Source organism: Gadus chalcogrammus, chromosome 20 (assembly GCF_026213295.1).
Source record: "Gadus chalcogrammus isolate NIFS_2021 chromosome 20, NIFS_Gcha_1.0, whole genome shotgun sequence".
In the NCBI taxonomy this organism is placed as follows: domain Eukaryota; kingdom Metazoa; phylum Chordata; class Actinopteri; order Gadiformes; family Gadidae; genus Gadus; species Gadus chalcogrammus.
The window spans coordinates 17185965-17210964 of NC_079431.1; the positions used below are offsets into that span (position 1 = coordinate 17185965).

A 25000-nucleotide genomic window follows, 5' to 3' on the forward strand; every position below is an offset into this window, starting at 1 on the left:
CCAACCCCCACTTTATTACTCGTGAATCATTTCCCAGGTGTGCTCCGTACATATTTGATGGTGGTTTGATGGTGATTGGAGAAACAGCGTAAATACAATCATGGAAAACAGATTTTAAACGCTGGCCAAAGGCCTGGCTTGGATGGACTGTATGCCAAACCCCACTGAACCTCTGTTTTAACCCACTATACAGACTTTCTAGTCATTTAACAGATGCCTTTTTACAAGGTGCCTTGTTAGGGGATTTATTTTGAAGCATGCATGTCATTAAGGAGCAGGTAGGGGTTTGTGCAGCTTGCTAAAGGATGCCTACAGTTTACTGTGGACATTGGTCTTCAAACCCAGAACCCTTTGCCTGGGAGTCGCACACCCTACCAAATACAGTATTCTGCCTCCTAGTTGACAGAACACAGGCTTAGTGTTCTTCTGCTGGACAGAAAAGGAAACAGGCCTCACTAAAAATCTGTTCAGAGAATCAAAAAAAAAGACGAGAGAAAATAGAAATAGGGAAAAAGAAAATCAGGGGGGATTTAAACAGATGAGGGAGTTAAAAGAGAGATAGAAATTACAAAGAAGGAGGAGCTATATGCTCAGGATGGCTAATGGCCTTTCATCCGTATTAGGAGAAACATGCTAGGCATCTGGCAGCAACATTGAATACGTCTTTCTGTGTAATTGGTCATTCTCTCGGTTGGTCTAAATGTCTCGCATACTTCAGATGAAATTCCCCCTAACAGCCGATAACTTGCCCCATCCACTGAACTTCCTATCGTCATGTGATACGTTATAATTGTGTCTATAAATGGCTACAGTCATATGCCTTAAGTTTATTTGGTGTGCTCATACCAAATATCAGCATTTCTCAAACAACAAGTCTGGGTCTGGCAGAAAGTCTGCTGGGCTTCAAAAGATGACTCTGATATTGTATAAACAGGTTATCTCATTTGGTGATGTATGCGCTCATTGACCAATCAGAACAGTGTATTTTCAGTCAGCAAAACCCATTTGCGTATCACTCTCATACACCGATTGAAAACCAAATGTTAACATTAATTAGTATTTTAATATAGAAATTCTCTAAATATATTTAGAGTTGATGTAAGTTAAAGTTGTCTCAAGCTGCTGAGGGTCAAGCACTACTGGTCCTTGGCTTAAAACAGTTTTAAATATGGCATATATGGCTGCCATATAGATAACACAGACAAATGCACACACACACAATCTGAACATACAAAGTCTCTGTGTTTTAACGTGTGCGCACAGTGAGGTTACCTGCATTCCTCACACGACGGGGGCTGTTTCCTATGGAGGATGTCAAGGGGATATTCTTGGCCAATCTCAGGGATCATTTCTGCCTACTTGCATATGAACCAGATTCAGTTTTTCACTATTCCAGACATCCAAACTCAGCGGTTTATAATCCCCATCGGAGGCCGGGGAGATTGGACGCAGGGCAACTGAGCCCTGATGTATGGACTCATTGCCGTTCCTTAGTGTCCGCATGTCCTCAAATTAATTGAACTGTCATGTTGATGGAATATGAAGAGCTGCTTTATAAACAGTGCGTGTGTGTGTTTCCAAAATATTCCCCGAAATATTGAGCAAGCAATGCTTATGCATCCGCAACATAATGAGCCCAAGTAATGTCTCCAAGGGACAACTCATATGAATTTGAAAGTAGCATTTCCCCAAAAATCTGGTCAAATGATTACAGGCATGAATAAAAACACTTTTCTGCATTTTCTTCTTGTCTGTAAATGTAAATGGAATGTAAATGTAAATATAACGTGTTCCTACCGTTGGGGAACTTCGTTCATCCTCTCCGTAGCCACTTCCAAATCCTGAAGCCTGAGAACATGGAAGAAACAACAGCTGGCATTTAAAAACGGTTAATATGATGCTATGATATAGTGCTATGCATATATAAGGTCAATCTACATATAAGGTCAATCTACTATTTGAACTAGAAAACAAGAGTCTGCAAGGCTGATTCTGCTAATGCTAATATGTATTTTTTACTTACATTTTTGGTTTGTGCAACTCTGATATTTCCTTTCGCTGCATTAAAAAATGTACACAAAGGGAACTAAGATCTGAAAGATATATCCTAATGACAAATGCAGAGGGTAACATGGTGATATGACAATGACATCATTCTATGTGAGGTGCAATTAACACAGTTGGATTTGAGTGGACTGTGTTTCTTTTCTTTCTGTTTTTTGTGTTTATCCATGTATATATATATATATATACTGGTGATTAAACTGTACAACTTTGATTCTTTTAAGTTTCTGATTGAACACATTTGAATCATATTTACACATATTAAGCAAATAACTTTGCAGAATATGTGCCACGAGTATCAAATGATAATCCTGTAATCTGTAATCTGTCATTTCAGCCTTCAAACCACTCACCACATCTGTGTCATCCCCGTCTTCCTCGCAGTGTCTCTCTGCAGCACGGGGATCCCCTACCACTCTGAGCTCACCGACCACCCCCTAATCGCGCACACACACACACACACACACACACACACACACACACACACACACACACACACACACACACACACACACACACACACACACACACACACACACACACACACACACACACACACACACACACACAAATTAAAAACAAGAACCAAATCATTTTGAAAGATATTACAGTGGATACCAAATTTGCTGAATAGTATGCTTGCACAAACTATTCGATTCCTACGCTCACACATAGGCAACAACACACACGCACGTAGTGCGTGTGTGTTGTTGCCAAGTGTTCATTACTAACACACACATCTTACTGACAGTATCATACAGTATCTCATGAGCACATTCCAGTGAAAGATGCCTGCTACTATGTTAATCAAACCCAACGTGGAGATGGCTTAATTCATGTCCACAGTTTACAGACAGAACGCAGTTGGAGAGCCTGGGGGAAGCCACTGTTAATCACTACACAGGTTTCATGGTAGTTTCTTTACGGGAAACCCACACACCCAATTACAGGCCATAATGCAATCTGCCGCCCAATCAGATTGTGGACAGTGTGGCGGGATGCCAATGCTTCCCAGGGTGATTAGTTTGACCCTCTCGTCGGAGGTCATCCATGTTAACATCATGAGACAGGTCTCACTGCGCAACGCTTGGAGAGGACTTTGATCATCAACAGGGAGTCCTAAATTACATGAGTTTTCAATCATCTGACTTGGAACTAATTCATCATCTTTTTAATTGAACAGAAGACCAATGAACAGAAAGAATTGTGTGTTAAGATGTACTGTATTAATCTCAGATGGGAAATGGGGGTAGTTGTAGTAGTAGTGTTGAAGTGCAATCAAAATTTGCTGTTTAAATGATGACCAGAAAAACTGCTTGAATGTACTCTTCTTTCTTTGTACGCCAAAATAAAAGTTTTTACCGGAATGACTTGGCTTGTTTGTATAAAAAACATAAATATTTAGTCGTGAAAAAGAACAGCCTTTGGCCAGTCCTGAAGTGATCGGGGTAAGTTGACAAAGCCTGTGTGCAGTCCAAGCGAGGGAAGTTGACAAAATTACAGCTGGACTTGAAGCCCAGGAGTCCTGGGAAGCGAGTCTGTTTGTAAGCTCTAAGACTAAGTTATTACGTACAGAGGGATTAAACTCCGGAACTTTCCATGAAAAAAACCTCGAAACAACGACTCTATAGGGCACACCGGGTCAACAAAATAATGCAACAAGTTTATAAACAAGAGTTAAGAGAAAACCAAATATAAAGAACGAGATGTTTGTTCCTGTAGTCTGATAGACCCTGCTAAAGAAAGACCAACGCAGACAGTTTAGCTCTGGGGGGGGGGGGGCATATTTTTGGGCATTCACACGTGAGGGGCACATGTACAGTGCTGATGGGCGCGGGCAGAGAGGTTTTAGTGTGATCGCTAATTCCACAAGGGCTTTGGTGCATTCCATCAGAAACGGTCTGAGATCATGGTTGAGACCATGGCACCATGGAATGGTATGAGGCTTAAACAACATAACATAACAAGGAACAGAATGCGAGTGCGTTACATTATGCGCAAGAAAAGGAACTTTGGCATTGGTGTTGGAGCAATTACAGTTTTCACTCTGCGGCTTGTAGGCATCTCTTTGTCTTGGTTTCAAAATACTGCTGCTTCTGCTTCTACACAATGAAATTGGTTGTCTGGTTCGTTTTAGAATCCAGTCCAGCTAGTCTTATGATCTAACGTTACGCCGGGGGATATTCTGCCAAAGGTCTACCCACCCCCGAGGTCATGGAGCACCTGTCTCCCTGTGTTTACAACTCACAGACCAGGTCAAAGGTCGTCGGGGTCAGCTACTGGTCCGTACAGCAGTCAAACCAGCAGGGAATAATTGCACCCTAAACTGTGAGAGCTAGCAATTATTTTCAATCTACTCAAAACAGGAGGATAGTGTGGCAAATACCATTTTTTACATAGTTATGATTCGGACGCTGGCAATTAGTGTGATGAAATCATGCATTGGTTATTATGCCCTATGAAGACAGGCAAACAGTTTCAACCATATACACACCAAAAAAGTATTTCCTTTTCCATTTTTGTTCGATACATATATAAGTTTATTAATATATTTATACATATAAAGATGATTAGATAAAATTATATCCCATACGAAACATGTCTATTTTTAACTCTCCAGCGTAATCATATGACTGTACAATTGTCCCACCAATGCAAATTGGTCAACCATTTATTAATTCACTTATAAATTAATTTGGCTAAAATCTTTTCTTCCAAAGCAATTAGTTAACGATCGTTAAGATATATGTCCTTAAGAAGGACATAGACAGAAGTCGGGTTTTGAACCCAGAACCTTTTCAGCATCAACACCCTAACCACTCCACCAACCTTGCTTCATCCATTGAATGCTACTATCACGTCGTAAGCGCCTCAATCAAACACACTCAAAGCCGTACCAAGAACTTATCAGGGTCGGCTCCTCCGGCCTGGCCCACGAACACGCCGGCCCCGGCCTCCAGGTCCATGCCGTCGGGGGACCTCTCGAAGCGCACCACCTGGGACTCCATGTCGCAGTTGGGGTAGAAGGTGACCTTCTCGTCGTGCACGGCCAGGGAGAAGCGCGTCCACGTGCCCCGCATGGACGCCACGGTGAAGCGGGCCGCCTCGTACGACTCCTCCGAGCCGGGTTCCGTGTAGTACAGCACCACACTCTGCCGGCCCCCCTGCACCTCTGACAGCTTCACCCCCACGTACATGACCTGCTGTGAGTCGTCCGTGATGGAGAACACCACCCCCCCGCGGTCTGAGGTGGGCTTCAGGTGGAAGATGAGGGAGAAGTCGCGGTAGAAGGGGCTGGGGAAGTGGGCGCGCGCCAGCTGGCCCGTGTTGGCGTCGGGGCCGAAGACGTAGCTGGGGTTGTTGTCGGGCCCCGGTATCTGGGTGATGGTGTCGGGAGGGGGGTCCCCGATGAGCTGCAGCAGGGTGACCCCGCTTTCGTCTGGAGATGGAGGAGGAGAAGCAGGCGGTGAGAACGCGGTTCAGGTATGAAACGTTTCGTCAATGAAGAGCAAAGGGGGGTTTATTACAGGGAGGGCTGCATCTCAGGGAATGATGTTAGTCCCCCGTCTTTATTAGTCTGTGGGTTTGTGAGCGCTTGGGTGACTGGAGTGATTGTAGTCACAATGTCACTGTGTATCACAATGTCAGATGGAGGTCAGATGAACGTTTCTTATGACATTTTCTAGATCAGTGTTTAATCACTTGACAGGCATCACTAAAAACACAAAACATAATCCACATATATTTTTGCAACTGTGAATTCACACAGCATACAGAACAGAATAAAACAGATATGTCATGATTTAATAAACACATATTAAGTTACTTCATCACTTCCCGAAGGCTATCCATCAGAGAAACAAAAAGGACTAAATACAAACAGCCCCAACAATATGTCAGCTGAAGTAAACACACAAAAAAAAACACTGACTTGGCTATCAAACGTACAAAACTGTCTCCAAACGTTGAGAAAAAACACCATGAACGATGCTATTCCTGGGACAACAAAAGCAGATCGCTATAGCAGGCGGTATCAATTTCATGGAAAGGAAAAAAAACGTTAACAACTCTTGTCTCACCTCATCTTACCCACCCACCCGTAAACCACAGCAACGAAGCCATAACTGACAAGGGAGATGAGGGGGATTCTAGCCCAGGACCAATTTAAACACTGTGATCATCGTATTTAGGCTGAAAAATGCAGTTCCTTGAGCTCAAAGAACCAAGCGTTGACATGTTGACATGTATACAAGTCTAGTGTAGTCTAGTCTGCAAAAAATGGCAGCTTGACTTGAATTAACATGGAAATTGAATTAACTTCAGCTTAACTGCTTAACATTCATGTACACTAAATACTCAATAAAAACCACTGTGACGCAATCAATCAACCTAATCATGTTAGTAATAACACGCTCGTGTCCATTTATAAACCGTACGTGAGCCATTTATAAACCGCACTACAAGGACCAACCTGTAGTAAGCCAAACATATTCAATTCTCATGCTGCATTTCCTACAGCCCATGTCATTGCCTTCCAGGACATCTGCTGACAGGGATCCGTCCAGGTACACAAGTGCCAGCAGATGGGTCCGTCTGAATGCCCTCCTTGAGGATTCAGTTACCCCGGACGACCCCTAGCAAGGACCAGCATCAATTATTCAGAAATGTTTTGGAAATACACATAGGACAAAGGGCCAAAGTGTGACGACAAATAGTGTTTTTCACCAAACTGTTCAGGTGAAACACGTAGAGGGCCTTTGAAGTAATGCTGCAGTATAATGACTGATGAAGCAGCTGTACTGCTTGGTTCAAAGCTATCGCAGACGGATGTGAGTGGTCAGATCTCCATGTGCTACAGGTGGCTTTGTTTAGAGACAAACACTAAAAGTTACTGTCCTGGACCTGCAGGCTTGGGGGCCCTCTTTGTGAAGCACTTTAAAATAAACAGTGTCAAATATTTCCTCAAGATTTTTGTACATTTTCGTCCCTTGGAACAGAGGACCAACTCAAATCAAGTTCTTATCAGGTTACTTGGAAGTTTGCATTATTAGCTATATTTTAAAAGAAAATGTTTTCTGAGAGACACATAGTGCGTATACAATCTGTATGTCGCTAATTAATAATTTTGAGACCATAATAAAAAGTAAACACTACTCAAGAAGAAACCTCTCTTCACTCTGTTGGATGTGGTCATAAATTGTGTCTTGCAGCCTTCCCACCAGATGTTGACTCCGATAAGGTAAGAATCAGACAGCCTGGAGGGTCTCCTGACAGCTTGTAATTGGCAAGTCTACACAGGCCCCTGTGTCTTGCACCCACTCACAACCAACCACCACCCACCCACCTACCCACTTCCATCCCCCACACCCTCCCCACACTCCCCTCACTCTTCAATCCTGACCTGAAGAGACTTGAAAAAAAGGGAAAAGAAGACAAACTTGGACAAAAATGTAGCCACCGTCATGCGAGTCGGAAATGCCTTCCATTACGGGCAGTGAAGTCCCATGCATCGAATGTCACAGTTGACATGCCAGGTTCAACTGATATGCAAAGAAAATGTCTGTATCGAGGGTGGTTTGGTTTAACAGGATCTTTGTTGCAACATTGTATGAGTATGTATTTGAACCCTGGTGAACCAAGTGAACGAGAGACATCAACATCTGGTTAATCTGAAATGCCAGTGCATTCCCCCCCCCAAACCCCCATCCGCCATACAAACTGAAGCTGAGCCATTCTTTATAGATGCTATTTCAACTGTATCTTCAGCAACACAATGATTAAGTCTTAACTTACCTAAGTCCTAAGTAAGTGTTACTGCTGTGTCCGTAAATGTGTGTGTGAACGATTGTTTGTGTTCTAAGAATTCAAACCCACACAACATAATTACTGAACATAGCCTACATGCTATCCAGATGTGTTGTATTAGGCTATGTTCAGCATGTAATGCCTGTTGTTTGACCTAATTTAAGCGGCAATATCAAAGCAAACCAGAATAAGATTAATTAAATATCAGAGAAAGGTTAAGGCCAACACGACTTACATGACCCAAAGATCTTTGACTCGTGTTTGTCCAATGTTCTCAACCTGGCAACCCGCAGGAGCTACAAGTCCTGGGAGGAGGGGCGGGTGGAGACAGCTCTCCCTAACATCGTGAGTTTGGACAGCAGCACCCATTCCATATGCTCTGGGTCAATGTATCACATTGTTGCTTTGATTCATGAAAGAGCACAACGATTCTATTTGACGATTCTATTCTATTTTTTTGTGGATTCCTGAGAAATGTCTTGTTGTCAAAAGTCAACAAAAGCACAACCACAAAATAACGACAAGTTGTTATCGACTGTTCCAAAAGAGTTCCAACATTAGCATCTTTAAGACCCATCTAAATTCAGCTCCTTCAAAAAGCTTTGTTAACCAAAGACTTTCATAAAATGGTTATTAGAGAGAGAGGACTGAAGTTGCGTTGGTGAATAGATGCTGGCTAGGTTTATGGTGCCGGCTTCTCTTGTCTGGAAAGCTATTAGCCAACTAGAGTAGATATACTGCCATATTCATTCAACTCTTTGATATGTTAAGCGGTAGAGGAGTGACTTAGCTGTCCACAGAGTATAGGCAGAATAACATATCTGACCTTGAGGCTTACTGCTGCTAAATAACTAACTTGTTTTGAGCGGTATAGAAATCAGTAATCAGAATAGAAAATTTGTAGGGCCTCCAATGCTGGCATTAGGAACGTCTGCATGGTAGAACCGGCCTTGAGAAAATGGGGAACATCTGGAGTTGGGATGAAGAACCTGGTGGTTTTTAATGACTAGTTGGTCACATATCAAAATGACATGGTAAACGACACGGGCAATGGTCCCTTCTCTGACATTCAAAGTATTGGTCTTGACCTGTGTTTTTGTGTTTTCTTTGGAGTCGCTGTTCATTACTGCACACCAAAGTTGAATAACTATCCCATAGTTGAATAACACTTGAAACATGTGCAGTGCCCGAAGCCTGTCAGCAATTAAAACAAAGGGATTCTTTTCGAGTAGAGACCATTACATTCAGTCACAAGATGACTTAGCTGGCTCTTGGCATGTTCCCCATTAAAATTAGAAATAACATATTTCCATTTTTTTTTTCCCTGCTTACAAGGTTAGGAGGAATCATCTAGAATGGGGTCAGTTGATTTGGTGAAAGCCGATCAGGGTTGACCACGTTGTATAGCGTAGAGCCACAATCAGCTGCACTGAACACTGACCTCACTGAACTTTTGTACTCAGGTAATATTTCAGTACAAAATATGCAGCCGGTTAACACAGTCGGCATGTTTTATTAAGACTTTAAATTAATACTTTCTGTGCATGGAGTATTTGTTATATAACAATCGTAGGCTCTGGATAACAATAAAAGTGTATTGAAATATCTAACACTTAGAAATATGAAAGTGTCTCTAAAGAAACAACATAAATCAAGTAAACGTAACTCAGTGTTCAAAGACAAAATATATTTCAGCCCACCTGAGGCCTTGGAAGTGCCTCTGAAAAGCGAAACAGTTGTTATCCCAGCTGCTGAGATTTAGTCTCAAGGACTAAGTAACATGATAGTGCTTTACTCATCTACACTCAATTTCTCCAACACTTTCCACAACACGGCCTAAACCTTCCCCCCCAAGAAGTACCAAAGAAGGGCGTGAAGAAGAAGGCACTTCTTCATACCAAATAATACATATCCTTACACATAGGCCTAATAAGGAAGAAAAGAAGCCTATGGGTGAGAACATGGTATAAATCAAACAAAGCAGCAATATGGCGACTCAAAATAAGCTTTGTTAGGACTTATTCCTTCTTGTTCCGCTGCATTACAAAACAACAGGAGGTGGAGGATTGCAATGGGTTTCTGGCCCAGAAGAACTTGAGGGTACTTTGTGTCCATAATTGGGATTGCCGTTCTGCCAACAGATTGTTTCTCTGGCAGAACTCTCCCGCGGGCGAGGCTGTGCCAGCATGGGGTTTAGATGTCATGAGATGTAATAGCAACACTCACTCTTTGGGAGAGCAGGTTGTGCCTAATCAGTGGTGAGGGAGTAAGTACACTGATACAAACTCACTGTGTACAGTGCTTAAGACTATAACGAGACCGGCACAAGAGAGCCATGATTTTTCGCTTACCTAAATTGCTCTATTGTCTTTTTTCCAGACAGCCTGGTCGTCGTTTTAGTTTTTTTTCATTTTTTAAACAAAGGCAGAGATCTCCTTTTGAATTCATCTCATTCCGACAGCGGGTAATGGTGCATGCTGAATAGCCCACTGTGTTTCTATTCATCACCATAATAACAGATACCCAGATGTATCCCATAACACTTCATATTTCACAGACAGGATTGGCAACCATGGCTATGTATATAAAAAAATACATAATTAAAAGGGCTATTGTCTGCTAACAAGCCTCTGTCATGCTAGCAGGGTGCCCCCCCAGCCCGTCTCTTCCCTATTGTAAGAGCTAAAGCATCTCATAGACCTCTCACTAAGCACTTTATATCTTCCCCATCTTCCCACGGACAGGAACTAACCCCGCAAATGCACATGTATATTATGGGATGTAGCCATGAAGTGCAATAGCCTTGCCATTACAAATTGTTAAATGATGGACACATATGGACCCTCAAAAGCTTTGGAGTAAAGGTTCTAACTGAAGCCTGATGATTGGTGGGTCATAAATTAAGAGGAGTGATTGGTGCTAAACCATAAGGGGGGGGGGGGGGTATTTGTCATAGATAGAAAAAGTCCTTTGTCCTACTCCAACATGAAGAAAACGTGACTTCAGATAGTTGAGAGGAACAAGTCTCTGCTGAGCCATCCAAGGCGATGGATCTGTGACTGGAGGAGGTTGTGTGTGTGTGTGTGTGTGTGTGTGTGTGTGTGTGTGTGTGTGTGTGTGTGTGTGTGTGTGTGTGTGTGTGTGTGTGTGTGTGTGTGTGTGTGTACGTGGGCGTACGTATGTGTGCGCGCATGTGTGTATTCACTTAGAAAGAGAACTCTAGTATTAGCCACCAAATCTCTTCAGATAACCTTACCAGTGACTAATAAACAGGGGGCGGAATGAGCTAAACCTTAGACCAGAGTTGTGTGACACTTTAGCCTGCCCACTGAGCTGTGACCTCATTGGCCTGAATGCTAAAAGCGCCCCCGACCCCCAAACCCATTACCACAGTTAAGAATTCAACGTTGTGGACACGGCTGGCTGCAGTTCATTGGACATTATGACCACATTTCCTCTCTCTCTCCCCCTCTCTTCGTTCATTAAGTTAAATGGGTCACTCAAATAGAAACCCAGGCCTCTTTTTTTTTTTATTTGCATGTTAATAGCCAACTTTAAAATACAACTTCAAGTCAATCAGCCAAAGTCAATCAGTAGTTCTTGGTTAAGTCCAGTGGGTTTAATAAATCAGAGTTGTATGAGAGACCCAAACAGAGTAGGGTAACCACGCAACAGATTGATACGTTTTAAGAATTCAGGCTTGCTTGTAAGGGAACACATTGAAGCATCAGCCCAAAGCAATTTTATTTCATGTCGTTAAGAAGCAGATAGAGGATAGGCCTCAAGCAGGCCACCTGGTAGAGTGGGGACATTTGGGTTTGAAATCAGAAGCCGTCGGCTTGGACTCAAACACCTTGTCCATCTAAATACTGGATACCTCATTTGAATATTTGGCGAGGCACGAAATTAAACACTTTAGCGGGCACACCTCATTTGTATCTCAAAAATTAGCCACACCTCATTTTGCCTCCAATGAGGAATACCAGATGTTCTAAAGTGGATAGGTTATTCAAATGATATGTTCGAGACCGCGGTACCGTTTCTGTCTAGCCACCAGCGGTTTACAAGACAGATAGCCAATCCTTCACCTCTGTGTCACTGAGACCGGGGCCCGAGCACCAAACCAGACATGCCGTGATGCCGCCTCTTGGTTCATTCTTAAGTACTTTCTCCCCCCAGGGGTGGAAGATAGGAACAGGAGCTCAGTACTTTCATTAGCCCCAGGGTTCGTATGGTGTCGGGTGATGAATCTTCATCGACATTCCCAGAATGCTTCCCTTCACGCCTAGCTACTGCTCACGCAGAACACAGGATGCTAGGTAGGGGCTAAAAAGCTTCCTGAAGAGATGATAAATTATGCCAAGTGATAATCATATTGGAAACAGAAAAACAGAATTAATTAAAAGGTGGATACACATATTTATAAGACTTATATGTGGTCATTCATCCTTTGGTTGTATTGATGTAGACTGACATACATATTTAATTTATGTATTGTCATCTTGGACACATGTAGCATAACGCTACATTAGGCGCATTTCATATCTTATAACGATATAAAACGTTCATACACTACGAAGGTACTAAAAAAGTATCACAAAGTTGGCGTAGGTGGTAACCATGGGGATAACATGCACACATCTTTTTTTTTAACCGATAACCGATAACACTGGGAGCCAAGCTGGAGTGGTTTGAGCCGGCCTTGTAGGTGTCCTCACTGGAAGAACAATCAAAGGCCCTGACTACTCTCTACGAGCTATGTTGCCAGGGTATCCTATCCAGATATGGATTATCTAGTTCACTCTAAACTGTCAATACCAGGGAGCTGTTGGACAGCCACCAGAGCTGTAAAAAGACAACGTTTGTAATTCCATTGATAACACAGGAAACAGAGAGAGACAGACAGAGAGAAAGACAGAGACTGAGCATCCAGGAATGGAAAATATAGCAGCAAATGGCCGGTTATAGTTTGCTTGCATCTTATGATAAACTTTGTCTTGATTGATGAATATTTGTCATGATTGAGGGAAATGGATCTGTTTTTCTCTTGCGTCATATCGCAGGGGAAGTCTTGGGAGAAAAACTAACAAACATCACAAGCCAAGGGGCTTGGCAAAAGTAATACAATCAAATAAATAATTTCTACACTATGGCTTTAGCTTCAAATCAAGTCATAAATCCGACTTATGTTTCCACTGTTTACATGGAAAACCACAAATGAAAACATGATTAATAGCAATTCATAACAATCAACAAGAATTTTTTTTACAAATATGCCTCAAAGGCAAAGCATTGTCATTGCGATATGAACATTTCCATGCTGAAGGAGAGGTGATAGTGGTGTGTAGGAAACGTAAACACATCTGTAAAACAACTACTAATGTCCAAATGTGCTCTGATTAAATCATTTCCATCAAGAGGCACATATGTTTTGGTTCCAGTGGGAGTTTAAAGAATTTGTTTTGAATTCCAGGGCTGTTTAACGTGATCAATTATTCAATTCACACCCATGAATGCCAGGGAAGAAATGCTTCATCTGAAACATTACCATCACGCCGCCCTTTAAAAACCTGCTGTAAACAAACAAACTATCTCAACTATGGACAGCAGTAGACGCTTCTATGCATAAAACAAAACATTCCATGCAGCTTAGTTGTAGTAAAGCAGCATGAAATCTAGAGTCTCGATTTCATGTGTGTGTTTGTGTGTGAGTGTGTGAGTGTGTGTGTGCGTGTGCATGTGTGTGTGTCTGTGTGTGTGTGTGTGTGTGTGTGTGTGTGTGTGTGTGTGTGTGTGTGTGTGTGTGTGTGTGTGTGTGTGTGTGTGTGTGTGTGTGTGTGTGTGTGTGTGTGTGTGTGTGTGTGTGTGTGAAATCGATCACGTGCAACAAGGGAAGTACAAGGGTAACATTGACATGCTCTGAGGTTAACCAGTAAGCACCGCAGGTAGCGCTTATGCCATGCTTGTTAAGCTTTTGTAATTTGCTCTATAAGCATGAAATGCAAATGCAAAGCTTTCAATCCATTTTGCCATGCAGGGAAACCCGGCTAAGTAGTTCAACCTTCTGATGTTTTGGTGGGGATGAAGGAACCGGGTGACAAAGCCAGACAAACTGGGAAGGTGGAGTGTTTTTTGGGGGTATTTTTAGGTTTGGGGGTTGAGCGACAAACTGGTTAAACAACCTGGTTCAGAATGGATCCCTATTTTAAACACAAAGGATCCACTCCAACCATGGGTTACCTTTCTGGTTACTAAGGGACAAACACTGGTCGTCGGGCAGGATTTGACACTCCACCGGGAGGCGTCCCTCATCCAGGATGGTCCAGCAACTGTCCCGCAACACTTCACACGAACTCCTGCAAGGCAGCCGGGCCCCGGGGCCACACTTTGGCACCAGCAGTAGGCAGAATAACCATTCCAAGCTATGGTGGCAACGGGAGCGCAGCAGCCAAGCCCACTGGCTAAAGTGGGCTTGGACCTCCTCTATGGAGCTATGGTTGAAGTGATTGGGCACCGCAAAGCTGTCCCCGCCATTGAAGGAGCAGAACGGAAGGCTGGTTTCTGGGAACAAGCAGTTCTGGGGTGCCACCACCGGTGTGTCAGTTGCAGGTTTATTGCATTCAAGAGGAGCCAGGCTGGATAGAGCTGTTGGGGTAGCAACAGGTTTCTGACCGGTTAGTCTATGCTGGTGGCCAGTCTTTGGTGTGTGATAGTGTCTAAAAAAGGATAAACTGAGTATGATTGATTGGTCACCAATGCCCAGCTTGTGACTGATGCCTGGGTGGGCCCTGGTGAAGGGGTTGTTCTGGATATCGGGGTTGTTATTGATCTCTCTTTAGCTTCTGTGGGTGGAAAGTTTGAGTGATTAGTTTCAGGGGTGATTGGTGTTTGATTTGACAAAATGATCCGACTCGCTTGGCTAGGACCATGTTGTTGAGAGGACGGCGATGGTCTAGGAGTTAACTGAAAAGTTTGCTCCATGTGATTTACATTTTTTGTGTTGCTTGCTGTTGAGTTTTGATTCATAATTTGGGTTATTAAATCATTTAAGACATTTTTTTCTGTTGAGTTGATTTGGCTGACGTTCCAACTTGATCGAGGTTTGCTTTTGCTTACTACTACAACATTGTTGAATTCTTCAAGAGAAAGATTGTAATATTGATGGTTTCGCACTACATCATAAAGTGCCTGTCGCTTACGTGTTTTACTGCTGAAAACATTCTGTCTACTTTTTCGAGGGTCTGATTTTACAGCCTTTCTCCCAGCAAGTGGACTACCATAACTCTCAACTACAGACTCTTTAGGGTAAGCAGGCATTCCTTCTCTCTGTTGTATTCTGTGTAAATCAGATTCAACTTCAGACTCAAACGCAGAGAGCTTCCCTGAAAAGGGCAAAGGATCAGATGCTTCAAAACCCATACCTTCTGGTGATGAGGAACCATTACCCAGTTTCTCTGCATCTGTTGGAACCCCAGTGGTGACATTTTCAGCTTCCACATTCTCTGGTTGAGTTTTCCCATTCTCTGTTTGGGAATCCTCATTCTCTGGCTGGGAATCCTCTTCGTGTGGTAGGGATGTAGGCTTCACAGTTGTCAGCTGAAGCGCTTCTGTCGTCGGCTCCCAAGTCGATACAAGTTTACGGATCCCATTTGCGACGTCGACCACCTCTGCTCCGACATCTGTAGTGGTCTCCATTGGCTGTTCTGGTTCTTCGGTCCCCGTCGCAGTAGAACCCTCAGGGGAATCCACTGTTGTGGCCGGAGGTGTGGTATCGGGCTCATTCCAGAACCATGCGTGGCCGCTGGCTGTCCACAGGGCCACCAGCAGCAACACCACCACCTGAAGCTCTAGCCTCATCTCAGACGTGCTGGAAAGGATCCTACCGGCTTAATCAGACTCCGGGAGTGAACTCTAAACACAGCCACAAGGCCACTGCCTCTCCACACCATGCACCGGCACACACACACAAACACACACACACACACACACACACACTTTATCCCAGCTGAGCTGCAGAGTCCGGTTCTCTCCTCCACACACACACACACACATTCACAGGCTCACAGACACACATGCACCCAGGCCAGGCAGGGAGTAAAAGTGAAGAGGTTCTTCTTCATTCACGGGAGTGTAAAGGAGGCACTGGGGGGAGGTGCCCTCCTTTCGGGCTCTCCTCAGTAATACATTTTTTTTTTTACTCAACTCCTCCTCCTCCTCCTCCCTGATTCTCCTTTTGTCACGGTGCTGAAAAGAAGGGCTTCTTCTTCCCTTTGACTGTTTTACAGAGGGAGCAGGAGGGGGCTGTGGGCAGTTTGTTCTCCTTGACTTATTCAGTGAGTTCAAACATGATTATAAACAAAACCCCTAAAGGAAGGAGGAAACAGGGATATGCATGAAGCTTTACTACACACAGACCGAGACATGAACTGGGGGGAATGAAAAACAAAGATAAGAAGTCATGGGCCGATCTGCGTAATGTCCGATAAAGCACAGAATGCTATGATGTATGTGCCGGGGTTGGGAATGTGGAGAACTACACACAACGGTGTTTAACAATGTTATGCCTTCACTCCAGTGTAGACAAAACGCCTTCCCTGGGGTGGTGTCTCTCCTCCCCCAGTGAGACAGACAGACCGCACGGCTCTTTCATCAAATCTTTAGACTTCCTCCGCACACTTCATTTTGTAGCCTGTTTTCTGTCGGCTCTCCTCCATCTGTGGTCAGAGCAGACCATAATCCAGGGCTCAGTGTCTTGTCCCGGCGGGCTTTTCAACGCAAACCAGTTGACAGAGACCCTCGACATCTGCTGATGGCAGGGCTTAGTGATAAAAGGAAGAGGGGTCTGTTGCGAGTCGTCCTCTAATATCAGTGGGCTTAAAGAGAAAGGCCGGCGTGGTCGATCTGCGACGGCACCTGTTGATGGACAGCTTCTCTCAATTCATTTGTGTGCTGGTGGTGGAGGAGGGGTGTTTAAACAGAGATGTTCCTTTGGTTCAACAGGGGGGGGGGGGTCAGGGGTAGGGGGGGGGTACGACCAGCGGGTCCTCCTTTGCAATAGTTAGGGGTCGCTGGGGGTGCCGGTGACCCCATTCAGAAAGATGCGGTTGTTTGTTTGTATGTCAAAGGGAAGGAGGACGAGAACATCTAGAATCAAGAATGGGAAGCTTTGGTGCGTCAGGTCCTGCGCTTTTATTTGTAATACATAAGATTAAGTGTGAAATGGATGGAGCACAGCAACTTTTAAAATGAGGCTATAATGCTATTGTACTATAACCACAAGTTAATAGTACTTAATAGTAAATCATTGTGTGAGCAAGCCAATGCCATACCAGCCAGTAATAGCTGGTTCTTGCTGCCAATGCAGAAGAGATGTACCAGGGGGAAACATCCTGCTCCAGCCGTCCCTCCCTTCTCCATCTCCGGTGGAGAGTCCCCCTGCACCCGTAACCCATCCCTCCTCCCTCACGTGTTAGTTTCCATCTAGTCGTTAAGTTCTCATGATATTTCAAAAGCCTAGACATCGAGTCGACAATTAACAACAACCAACACGGCTGGCACAAGAACCACATCATCTGGGAATTCGACAACAGTAACAAACAAGATTGAATTATTTTGTAGAAAGGAAAAAGTCCCTGAGGGTATCTGGATGAAATGGAAGTCAATGAGGGGGGTAATGTTTACAGAGGTAGGCGATCTGTCAGAAAAGCTATGGGTGGCCTTTGGGTGGCCATATCCCCACATCGCTCTTGTCACCATGTCAAAGGAGAGAGCACTAGGAAAACCTACTTGTAGGTAAACCTGACAGGGGGTTTGACACAAATTGGACCAGGATTGCTGGTCTTTCATGTCTGTGACTTGAGTGACAAAGTCATGCCCATTTTGACATAGTAAATCTGCTATGATCACAATGCTAAGAAAATACCTCACACTGAGGAGGGGGGGGGGGGGGGGGGGCAGGAGTTTGTTGGGCCTCAATGTGGCATTTCATCGACCTGTGAACCTCAGGAAAAACAGACACAAACAGACAGGCTTCCTGTTTTAAACTGGCAATTACAGTCAAGACCCCTGGAAGGTATGCACACAGGGTTAAAGGTAAGGAAATACAAGTGATTGTACTGCAACATAGCCCACCGCTCCTTCTATTGGTGGTTCTTGATATCCATTGTGGTACAAACACACTTCATTAAAAGCCCAGACCAGTAAACATAATGAGTTTAAAAGTTCACACACTCTTACACGCTCAATTCTACAGGTTGAGAGCTTTGGCAAAAGCAAAGATCTTATATGGCTGGCGACTACCGTAATCCACCTGTTAAAACAAAGCTGACCTGAACAGAATCTGTACACTTGATGGAAGGGTATTATTCGATGTAGGCACTTCTCTGACAAATGTATTTCTATCCATTACACTCTTCAAATGCCAGCACACAGATTCAGTCCTTTGTTCATGGTAATTCTGTTTTATTGAAGAGATGCCAGCCACATTCTATCCACTTGTTCCTCGGCATTTAAGCCCTCGTTATCTTCTGCACTTAAGACCCTACCGACCCCCCCCCCCCCCCACCCACCCACCCAACACGACCTCTTGGACACACACACACGCTCACACACACACACCAAACCACCCATCCCCCCAGACAGACATGCACGCATGCATGCACGCAAACACACCAACCCACATGAACACTCACATGCACACCCAGCTCCTGTGGAGACCACTCTTTGCAGTCGTGTGTTTCTACTGAGAAGGGAAATATCTTTAATACAAAGACCCTACTCTGACACCACCAGAGGTCCCTGTACCTTTGTGCTCAATACAGTGATAAACAGCAGTGGTACGGGATTTGTATCGTTTAGTACAGGAGCAGAACTCATACTCTACAGTCTACAAGAACCGTTGATGGAATAATGTTGATGTTGCAAAAATTTGTATACCCGTAGGAATATACTGCTGGTGGTTAGGGTAGGGCGTTTAAATCTCTGCCATGGGGCAATGGGTTCAAACCCACTTACCAGGTCTACCAGTAGACAACTACAGGTAGTATACCTCTAAAATAAATAAAGACATCTTTAGTGGAAGTATTGGTTAAACGTGTTCCAAAAAGTACTAGCAGTAATAGAAAGACATGACTTTTATGTCATGAATAAAAGTTAGGATATGAGTTTTTTGTTAAGAAACAAACAGGCTTGGATTCCAGGCTACCCTTTCCCCACCCTCTCCAACAAAAGCCAGGTAACAGAAGCCAAGGTGGAAAGACTGAGTGAGAACAGTGGTTATGGTATACAATGAAGGATGCTGTCTAACTACAACACAGCCATTAAATGGAGCCTAAATCCTCCGATTTCTGCCCTTACTCTTATGGCTCATGTATTGTACATTAATGTTAAATATAGCCTTTAGAACACAATAATTTATGACATAGACAAGCCACATCAACCTTATTCAACTATCTGGGTGGGTAATGCATTGAGTTGCCATGGTTTCCAAAGAGTGGAGAAAGTTACACATCCAACTAACCAATAGGGCTGCTAGGTGAATCAGGTCCGACGTGAAAAGGGAGGCATGTGTGTGTGTGTGTGTGTGTGTGTGTGTGTGTGTGTGTGTGTGTGTGTGTGTGTGTGTGTGTGTGTGTGTGTGTGTGTGTGTGTGTGTGTGTGTGTGTGTGTGTGTGTGTATCTATGGTTTTTGGTGCATGTGTGTAGTTGTACACCTCTTGGTCATCAATTTGTGTATCAACAATTTATTCTGTATAAAACCTTTACTATGGAAGTTCTCCCAGTAGCAGCCTCTAGTGGCCGTATCAGGGACTGTCCTTTGAGATTTTCCAAAGGTGGAATTCCCAGGATGGATTGACTCGTGGGTGGGCGAGTTCCAGCCAACTTTCTGTGGTAGAAAGTTACATCGTGCTATTGGGGGTCATTAAACACAACCTTCAGACCCAACCCTAGATGGTAAAACCTCTCGACCTGTGACAGCGGCAGACAGGCATGTGCATGGGAAATAGAAGGACCTTCAAGGGCAGGTTGACAAAACAAAGCCCTGTAGGAGTGAAAGAGAGGGGGAGGGGGCTTCCCTAGGGACCCTTCAAACAGCTAGAGGAGGGGATGTTGGTGGCGGTGGCTGTGGTGGTGGTGGTGGTGATGGTAGAGATGTGAAGGTGGGGGGAGGGGAGGGGCTGATTTCCCGTTGTTATTCCAGCTAGTTAGGTCGCTGACCTCTGTGTCTGAGACACAGTGTGGCCACGGTCTGGTTAAGATAAACAATCCTTAAGCTACAAGCACTCAGGGGCTGCGGGGTTGGGATGTCCCCCATGCATTGACACCCCAATAAACACACACACACACACACACACACACACACACACACACACACACACACACACACACACACACACACACACACACACACACACACACACACACACACACACACACACACACAGTTACAATGTACAAGAATACTTCTTTCAGACGCATATGCATACACACACACACCCACATCCCACCTGTATCAAGTTGGAGAAAATGCACCACTTTATAATACACATATGCAGCCGCACACAGATATGCGTGCACATGAACTACCACACACACACACACACACACACACACACACACACACACACACACACACACACACACACACACACACACACACACACACACACACACACACACACACACACACACACACACACACACACACACACACACACACACACACACACACACACAGGACAGCATTGATGACACAGCTGAAATGCATTGTAAGCAAACTCCCAGAGACCCAAACAGGTGTCCAGATGCACACCAGCCTTTAGTGCTGCACAGCATTGAACTCTTATGCATGCACACACACAAGTACATGCACATACTGGCCACAGAGGGATAGACCATCACTGAGAGAGAGAGAGAGAGAGAGAGAGAGAGAGAGAGAGAGAGAGAGAGAGAGAGAGAGAGAGAGAGAGAGAGAGAGAGAGAGAGAGAGAGAGAGAGAGAGAGAGAGACACACACACACACATACACGCACACGCACACGCACACACACACACATACAGACTGTTGATAAAGAGCTTGAAGAAAACGTATGCAAATAAAGGCCTTTGATACAGTCTGAAGATTACACTGATAAATGCGGCGAAGAATGGAGCGTGATTCTTCAAAAGCCCTTATCTCTCTCTCCCGCTCTTTCATTCTCCCTATGTCTCTATCTCCTCTCTAAGATATGAGCAAGTGTGAACTGGGAGATGTTTTGGCAGATCTATTTTTTTAAGACCAAAATTGGACCAGCTATGTCAGTCACATCGGTTTTGTTTTTGGTGATATGACAGATTGTTCACCGGTCCCAAAACAATACTGGCCTTTTCATAATTGCACTCAAAACGCAACTTGTTGTAGTACTTTAGTGCACCAGCAGAGGACACTAAAACTTTACCATACAAACATGAGTTACAGTAGTGGTAATCATTTGACCACAATAAGTCAAATGTAATGTTTCCAACACACAACCAAACCTTCATCAAAAGTCATGAAAAATAAAACACAAAGTCAATTGAAATGTTCTTTTGCTGCCCTTTTGTCAGCTGACTTTGTTCAAAGGATGTTGATCCTATTGATACATTGGCTTTCAAGTTTTGATGGCAACAACCTCAAAAAAACTTTTTCACAATTGTAATTGTAATTGATCAGACTTTAATACATTTTGGTGTCAGGAGTCAAAGTTGGAATCGAAGCATAGAGTAAAACATGTAAATACATGGCCAAAGACACAGACACAGACACACAGGATGAGTAGGATAGACATACGGACAGACAGAACAACAGAGGCCTGCAGGTCTGGGTGCTAGCCTGCTCAGGCAAGCAGAGTCCATCCGCCCCCCGACATGAGACACATTCCTGGGAGCAGAGTATGCAGCCTGTTGTGCCCCAAACCAGACGCATGCATACGTATCAACGCATGCAGTATGTGTCTATACGAAAGGCGTGGTGATACACATACTTACATAGATGCGACAGGGGATGCAGGGTCATTGAGCAACGGATGGTTATACAGACATGCACATTACATGCATAGGATACACATATACACAGGCACACATGCACTTGCCACTTTGTGAAATAAATTCAAACTACAACACACTCAGGCGTTAATATAATTTCAATAAAAATTATGGAAATGGAAAAATATTCATCATAGACTAAAGATTGTTAAGTTCCAACAGCCGTACTTCTACTATACGGTGGGTGATTTTAGTATCTTTACCCATAATTAGCTGACTCAATCATAGTAAATTAGGTCAAGTCAAAGTATCTGGAAGCTCCCGCTGGGCGGAAGGTGGTCTGAGATGCCTGATGAGCTCCAGACCACCGCTGTGACTCTCACCAGCCGAGGTGGGATGTTTATTTCATACAACGTATGAACATGAGAATAATCTATTTTAGAATACTCCATTCTATACAATTCATCTTTGATTCAACTATATATATTCGCTATAAATACAAAAATATAGAAAACAATACATCTTTGCTCTGATTACTTCGACTCAATTCTACCGATGTTCCCGCTTGCCAACAGACGGACAAGTTTTATTGAAAGATGACATCACTGCGGTGCTCTATAAAACCTGTTAGGAGTCGTTAAATAATGATAATGACCCAGGTGAGATGTTTCCTCTGTTCCAGATAAGCTCCAGGGATACAGCCTTGCTTTCCTGTCTGTGGATCCCATGCATTTGCATGTGCCCCTGTGTGTGTGTGTAACTATGTGTGTGTGTGTGTGTGTAACTATGTGTGTGTGTGTGTGTGTGTGTGTGTGTGTGTGTGTGTGTGTGTGTGTGTGTGTGTGTGTGTGTGTGTGTGTGTGTGTGTGTGTGTCTATGGTTGTTGGTGTATGTGTGTGTTATCATGTGTATTAAGTGTGTGATGATGCAAGGCCCATCTGTAAGGGGACCTGCAGTGTAGGTGAAGGACACCCACTTCTGTAGACTCTATTTTACACAACTGGAAGTATATCAACAAAGAAACAAACACAATAACACCCTGGCAACCTCTCCCTGTTTTAGAGACTTCAGTTGCTACTGACCTAACTGATAATTATGTATGGCTAAAGTCTTTGGTACACCAAAAACAGCAAGAGCAACAGCATTTACACTGAAGAGCAGGACAAAGCATCGGTTGGACTGCCAAGATCTTATGAAGAAAATAAGTTGGGCCTTAAATTTGGGTAAAATGATTTGATCTAATATCAGATCAAAATGTGAATATTTCAAACGTCTGATCTGTAAAATATTTGTACAGTTACAGGGACAATAGTTGGTAATCAAAGACAATTGATGTCTAGACATAGAACTAGAAAAAAAACAGCACAGTAAAGTGCGTTTCAGATAACAATCCCCCCCGCCCCCATTTCCTGCATTCTAGGCAAACCTGTCAGTGAAAAGCAAACACTTTGATACATACAGAAAGACCATCTGTGACAAAGCAAACATGCCCTGTGTTTTCAAAAAGCTGTACAACAGCCTAGACCGCAGCACCTGCCTGCCTGCCCAGGATATGCCCTATGTTGGGGGACAAACAGTGATACGTGCGCCGCCGCTACCAACCACCACTTCCTGACATCAACAGTTCACTATTAATCACCATTGAGTCATTGAGCAGACGCCTTTATCCAAAGCAAAGTCAATATAGTATAGTTATCATTAAGGAGAAGCTAGGGATCAAGGAATCTTGCCCAAGGATGCCTACATAGGTAGATGGGGATCGAACCCAGTACATTTTTGTTCCTGACATTTCATGTTTCCCATTTCAGAATGCCTTCATTGAACTAGTGAATACAAACAATTCATACATGTTTGGAGCTCATAGTAGAAAATGCTGTAATATTATTAACTGGCGGCATAGCCTGGAGCAAAACTTTCCACACACCTAGGCCGTTGATCCCACGGCACAAATGCAAACCACAAACACATGTTCTCTCTCATGAGGCTTCCTGAGCGCTGACCCCCATTAAGTCTTTATCTGACACATTTCTTGACCTTTTATTTCCATCTTTTTTTATTCCTTGTATTGTGCTTGAGATAACTTGCGGAAAGATTTTCACGGATTAGAAGCATTCTTCTCCTCGCCAAGATGCTCGTTCCTCTTCTTGTGTTTCTGTTGAATGCCAATGCATATTGATAATGATGTGCTAAGACCTGTAGGGGCCTACTCTGCCGCGGTTGTTAAAAAGTCATTGACTATGGGACGGGTAAGAGTGCAGGGATCTGTGTACATAATTATTAGGCATCCACAAGTTCTCCATTGTTGTAGTACACTGTTTCGGCCATTAGAGGGGGACACTAGCTAGCGCCAGGAAACATCTTTGTTTATTTATTTTTGGGTAGAGAAGAAGGGTTTGTGTGTGAGTGCGCATATGCATGTGGGTGTGCATGTGAGCATGCATGCGCCCATGTCTTTGTGTGGGTGTCAGATGGAGAGAGTGTGTGTGTGTGTGTAAAAATGTGTGTATTCGTGTGTGCGTGCATGGACGGATGACCTTATTCAATTTCAGATGAGCAAATAAGATGACTATAAGGAGATCATTACAAGAGTTAGACAGATATAGATATAAGGACGCATGCTGGCAGGCAGGCAGGCAGACAGGCAGACGGAGACATACATACACAGACAGAGAACACAGGCAGACAGACAGAAATATAGGCAGACAGACAGAGAAACATAGGCAGACGGACAGAGAAACACAGAAAGAGAAACAAAAATAGGCAAGCAGATAGACGAACAAAAAGACACTCAGGGTCAGCAGACATAAGGACAAAGAGAGTGTCAGAGACAGGCAAGCTGAAAGAAGCATGGTAACCTTCAAACACACCAATAAAGGCTACATCTAGGCCTCTGCTCTTTCTTTCACATGTCCTCCTTTGCAACAGCAACAGAAACTAACCGACAATGGGAGCTATCCCGGGTCTCGCAAATAATTTACCTGCCCCCTAGACCCAAGCAGGGGACTCTCCCACTGCTGGAATCCGGACACCGATGACCGGGACAGGGGGCTTCTACACATTCATGGTTAGCTACATATTTACTACCCAGAGAGGATATATGAACCTCGTTAGGAAAGGAGAACTGGGAGCCG

The 25000-nt window shown here is 43.9% G+C and overlaps 1 protein-coding gene across 1 annotated transcript in view; it reads right to left on the minus strand.

Annotated features, from left to right (window-relative positions):
• Positions 1-16027, minus strand: part of col18a1a (collagen type XVIII alpha 1 chain a) — a 47813-nt gene extending 31786 nt beyond the window's left edge. Inside the window, exons 1-4 of the mRNA XM_056580445.1 lie at positions 15291-16027; positions 4962-5503; positions 2418-2501; positions 1798-1848 (exon numbers count right to left, since the gene is read on the minus strand). Coding sequence (XP_056436420.1) covers positions 1798-1848; positions 2418-2501; positions 4962-5503; positions 15291-15726 — 1113 coding nt within the window. The 5' untranslated portion in view covers positions 15727-16027. The remainder of the gene's footprint in view (positions 1-1797; positions 1849-2417; positions 2502-4961; positions 5504-15290) is intronic.
• Positions 16028-25000: the final 8973 nt, after the last annotated feature.